This window comes from Caenorhabditis remanei, chromosome IV, assembly GCF_010183535.1.
Source record: "Caenorhabditis remanei strain PX506 chromosome IV, whole genome shotgun sequence".
NCBI lineage: Eukaryota > Metazoa > Nematoda > Chromadorea > Rhabditida > Rhabditidae > Caenorhabditis > Caenorhabditis remanei.
In genome coordinates this window covers 1,210,567-1,216,545 of record NC_071331.1, presented here as the reverse complement: position 1 = coordinate 1,216,545, position 5,979 = coordinate 1,210,567, and the positions used below count along the sequence as shown (strand labels likewise).

Here is a 5,979-nt window from a genome sequence, read left to right as displayed (position 1 = left end):
TGTTTTCCGGTGTTTTTGCCACAAATAATCTTGAAAACTTGTAGCTGCTTATAAAACATTACCACAACAAGTTCTCGACACATTTCATCTGTTGGTTATGGAATAAAACTTAATTCGAGATTTTCCAACATGACCTCGGTTTTAAAAATTTTTCTGGATTTTTTCTGATTCACCCAATCATTAATTTCATTTAGCAGAGTTATATGTTAATCGCTTAGATGAATTTTTAAGACATTTAATCGTGTCATACACTTGTTCACACTCTCTTGTCCAATCGATCTTTTCATAGACGTTCTAATTGTCGAATGACGACGATAATTTTTATTTTTTATTTTTATCGGGCTTTTTGTACTAAACTATTCCTAAATTTTCAGGTTACCGATCAACAATGGTTTTCTACTCCAACAACACGTTCTGCTCCGCTCCTGTCAAAATATCTCCTTGCTACGGAATGTGGAACTCTCAACTCCCTGGACTGGAAATTATCACTGCAATCGATGTGGCTGGGCTTAAGGTATGTTCTTTTGAGTAAACGGGGTCAGTAGTTGGGATCGTCACTGTATTTTTGTTAGTGTATTTTTGTCAGTGTATTTTGTCAGTGTATTTTTGTTAGTGTATTTTTGTCAGTGTATTTTGTCACTGTATTTTTGTTAGTGTATTTTTGTCAGTGTATTTTGTCAGTGTATTTTGTCAGTGTATTTTTGTTAGTGTATTTTTGTTAGTGTGTTTTTGTCAGTGTATTTTTGTTAGTGTATTTTTGTTAGTGTGTTTTTGTCAGTGTATTTTTGTTAGTGTATTTTTGTCAGTGTATTTTGTCAGTGTATTTTGTCAGTGTATTTTTGTTAGTGTATTTTTGTTAGTGTATTTTTGTTAGTGTATTTTGTTAGTGTATTTTTGTTAGTGTATTTTTGTTAGTGTATTTTTGTTAGTGTATTTTTGTTAGTGTATTTTTGTTAGTGTATTTTTGTTAGTGTATTTTTGTTAGTGTATTTTGTTAGTGTATTTTTGTCAGTGTATTTTTGTTAGTGTATTTTTGTCAGTGTATTTTGTCAGTGTATTTTTGTCAGTGTATTTTTGTTAGTGTATTTTTGTTAGTGTATTTTTGTTAGTGTATTTTTGTCAGTGTATTTTTGTTAGTGTATTTTTGTCAGTGTATTTTTGTTTATGTATTTTTGTTTGTGTATTTTTGTTTGTGTATTTTTGTTTGTGTATTTTTGTTTGTGTATTTTTGTTTGTGTATTTTTGTTTGTGTATTTTTGTTTGTGTACAAAATACGTTTTTTAACTTTTCCAATTGATTCTATCTTCTTATTGTCAGATTCTTCTAAAAGCCGGAGCAGTGGATCACATCTTCGAAAAACATGGACAAGATTTCGAGTATGCAGCTAGAGGAGCGTTCAACTTGGAAGCAAGGGAATACCAAGTGGCCAACTATATTAAGGAGAGCATTCTGAATGCGCCTGAGATATTTATCACGGATTGTGGAGTGAATAGAGCTGACTCCCTGGCGCTCTACTACAAAAGAACGTGTGATAAAATGCATCACCGATTCTTTTTGGCCCATGAAGGAGGAAACGTCTACCGTATCAACACCGGTTACAAATTGTTCCCAGAGGAGCAATTATTTCTACTGAACTGAGTGAAACAGAATAATGGAGAAATGCAGCAACAAGTCTCCGTATCGTTCAACAACCGAGTGGTCTACCCAAAATTCCGGAATATTTATAGGCGTCGGCCATCTGTTATCTGCTACTAACTATATTTTCCTCTATTTATGTAATTGATAATCATGTTTTTGTTTGCTTTTTTGTTATTTCTTGCTACAGTTGTCTTTGTTATTGTCGTTCTACTTGATGTAATAAATGAATACTTTAAAAAACTGTTGTAAGGTTCGAGTTTTAAAAACAGTTGTTACCTTTAACTGTCCATTCACCTATAGGATATAACGTCAATAAGCTTAATTGCCGAATTCATAAAAACGATTGAAATATAACTATCACTTGGACTGGTAGTTGAAACGGAGATTAAATATGAAACAAAAATTATTTTAGATTTTCAAGTACTTCAGTTTGCTTTCTGTTTCGATGTGATGTCATAAGTAGTATAGGGAAGTGTTACAATTAGTCGATAAAATTCTTTCAATGCGAATGGTCTAGCACTTGCAAACCGAAATATTTAAAGACGCACTCTCCGAGTCGATCGAGGATCGATAAACTGACCATCACGAAAACAGTTTACCATCTGCGTTTTGCCAATCCTATTGATCAAAGCAAAAAATACAAAATTAGATTCGTCCTACGAGTACAAGAACCTGAAACACGGATTAATCACATTTATGCATTTTTGTCTGTGACGCACCCTTCAGACGCAAATAAATAAAAATTAAAATAAATTTCGACCGTTGCAAAACAAATGGATATGCCTCTACTTTTCTGTTTTTTATTATCACTCCCAGATTGAAAAATTTGAGATGAATTCTGTTTTCCGGTGTTTTTGCCACAAATAATCTTGAAAACTTGTAGCTGCTTATAAAACATTACCACAACAAGTTCTCGACACATTTCATCTGTTGGTTATGGAATAAAACTTAATTCGAGATTTTCCAACATGACCTCGGTTTTAAAAATTTTTCTGGATTTTTTCTGATTCACCCAATCATTAATTTCATTTAGCAGAGTTATATGTTAATCGCTTAGATGAATTTTTAAGACATTTAATCGTGTCATACACTTGTTCACACTCTCTTGTCCAATCGATCTTTTCATAGACGTTGTCACATTGCAAACATGTCACGCAAAACAGCCAAACAAAAATGATCGTAAATAAAACTGTATCTGTGTTTTCCAAAGGTTATGAAACCGTTTTTTTCGGAATTGGATAAGTCTGTTTCAGTAATGAAATAACTCATTATTATTCATATCGAAGTATTATATAACATATTTTTTGTTTTGAAACAATTTTATGAAACCAAAAGTTATTAGAAATGTAATGACTAAACTCATAACTGTTAAATTAAATTACAATTGAGCTTCAGGGATGCTATTAAAAAAACAAACTACATGTACTTTTCCGTTCAATTATCTTAATTGGTCAAATAATTTGTTTGACTTCTCACAATCAAGCCCTGCTTGTAATGTCTTTACATGTACATATTTCTGAAATCCATTTTTCAGTCGTTGGTTCTGAAAGCGCAATAGTTCCGATAAAAATACCAGTTTTTTTAAGCAAAAAAACTTTTTTTTAATTATGAATTACTTTCAGCACCGCAAAACGTAATGTATTTTGTAACTACCAGAATTTCATTTCAAAGAAAAACTTTCTTAAAAGTTTTGCCACCAATCATTATTTTTTTGATTTTCATTTCTATTACAAGGGTGTGTGAAGCAGGAACAACTTTTTTTTTTTTTCAAATTTTTCACCTGTTTTGTGAATCCGATATAATTTATTAGTAGTCAGACATCATATTGATGTGTTTGAATTCTTAGTTTCATTTTAATGAAACTTAACAATTAAAATTGCATTGCTGGTGAATGGAGCCTAAGCCTTGTAAGGGGAATGAACTTAAAATATAATAATTTGAAAAAGACAGGGCTTGGATGCTACAGAGCCTAAAGAATTCATAATTGTTTTTTTGTGGAGTAGTCAACTATTTTTTTGTGAATAAATTTGATGAACTGTTACATCTTTACTATATTTGGCTTTCCTAATGAATAAATTTGCTATGATTTTTTTGAAAACATTTCGGGTACAGTGGACATCAGGAGGACCTTTGGAAAGTATACATTATTGATCGATGGGTACAACCATGTAAACTCGGTATCCAGTAGTACGGTACACTCGAAAGTATACTGTATTTTAGTAATAAGACTTAATTATGAGGTTCTTAAACATGACCTCAAAATTTTAGAAGTTTAGATGATTTTCTCTGCTTCGCCCAATTGTCACCGTTTTTTTTGGAATCGGAAAACTTTGTTTAAAAAAATCGAAGTTATCATTGTGTACTAATTCTTCCTACTTTCTATTGCTTTGTTCGTACCACTTGTTATTATTATACATATCTAAAACAATTTTTTTTAATTTTTTTTAAACAAAATTTCATATCAGAATTTAGGAGAACAATTAAAAGTATGTTAATTATTTCTATATGATTACTTATTTTGGAACTGTTTTATGGATAAATGATTGTAATGGCAAAACTCATAAATGCCAGGTTAAATACCAATTCAGCTACAGGGACGTTATTTAAAAAACGAACTACCTGTGCTTTCCTGTTGAATATCTTAATTATTCAAAAAAAAATTTCTCACAACAACAATTTTTCTGTTGCTATACTTTCGGCACTGCAAAACGGAATATAGTTTGGAACTGACACATTTTCATTTCAAATTTTCTTAAAGTATTTTACTGCAAACCGTGCGGAACAAGAACGACATTTTCATTAATTAAATAACTGTTTTGTGAATCCGATAATTGATTTGTAGTCAGACATCACAGTTTTATTTGATTCAGCTACCGTGTTTCAATTTTTTCAATAAGTTAAATGAAAGTTACTGATGTAATATTTAGTATAATTATTCTGCTTCCAATAATATGTTTCTGATAAATTAACAGTTTGAAATCACTGAAAAGAAAATGAATGCAGTGTCACTTTGCTAGGAGTTCCTTTTTTGTTTGGAATATAGTTTTCAAGTAAGCAAAGTATTGATTCCTGATAATAAGCAACATTTCAAGACATGAAATGAAACAGTGAGTTTTTCACTTCAATAAACTTTCAAATAAACTTAATTTGAGAGTTTTTCAATTCCAATTCCTATTATCAGACCATGATCCTTCTTGAAATTCTCTGTTCAGGCACCAAGCATGAACATAACACTCAAAATTTGGTTACTGTTTCTCTCATCTACTTCCGACACTTTTTATCTGCAAGTTTGTATCCTACACCGGCAGAGCTGACATTAAAAACATCCGAAAATCGGATTGTTTTCAGCTTTCTGAAGATGTTGTGCGAAATGCAATTATTGTTTATTTTCTCATTTTTCTAGTAGCAATTTCCGAATAAAAATAATTGTATACTGTTTTTAACAATTTATTTCATTTCAATATGTATTGGTGATTGCTCGTCCAATCCATATTATTCCCCTAGGCGTGTTTACTCTGTTCAATAAAACATCATTCATTGTAAGATTGTCGGTCTGAAACTTACTGTTTCAATCAACACTCAAGCTAGGTTTGGTCAAGGGCAATTGGTTCTAGTTTAAATAAGCTGTGCACTATTCTGTTCAACAGTTGACCCATCACATCAAGTGGTATTACAGGTAGCATTGTTTTTAAAATGTAACAGATTACCGCTGCAATCTGGATTATAAAATATTGCAATTCGGTTAGAGAGACCATTTGTTTAAAAAATTGTCCAGATGGAATATCAAAAAAAAAATCGTTTTCAGCCCCTCCAAATAGCAAGATCAGTACCAGATAGGTTGGTAGTTAAATATTTCAAAATTCCACAAGCTTCCGTAATCTAATAAGTTGTTTCCCTGGGAGGTTCAGCTACTATTCTCAAAACTTCGAATAGATTATTAAGTTTTTGTGAATTCTAGTGAACACTTGATACCGCGAATTCCTAGGGGACTGGGTATACATGAAATCAGTTTAAAGCAAGAACTGATTATTATTTTAACAGATTTGGTCTTCTACTATTTAATTGTCTTCTCTTCGGGTCGAGAAATTAGAATAGTTCCATTGTCTTTTTTGTTTTGATTGTTTTCTATGTTTTTGATTTGAAACGGACTTACTTGAACTGTACATTAAAAAAAAAACAACTATAATAAACGGTACATACATATATTTTTTCAACACAGATGGAATTCATGGAGTACACGTGGTGAAACGAACGGTTATTCAACTAAAGACTTTTGAATCGATTTGATTTTTGTTTCTGTTGAATCAGAAATTTTTTGAAAATATACAAGAAGCCTTCGGT

General features: G+C 31.3%; 1 protein-coding gene across 1 annotated transcript; it reads left to right on the top strand.

Annotated features, from left to right (window-relative positions):
* Positions 1-388: 388 nt before the first annotated feature.
* GCK72_012193 (uncharacterized protein) lies at positions 389-1,638 on the top strand (the record flags this gene model as incomplete). Its single annotated transcript, XM_053728908.1, has 2 exons — positions 389-514; positions 1,318-1,638. 2 exons carry the CDS (start codon positions 389-391, stop codon positions 1,636-1,638), a joined length of 447 nt encoding a protein of 148 aa, XP_053583680.1.
* Positions 1,639-5,979: the final 4,341 nt, after the last annotated feature.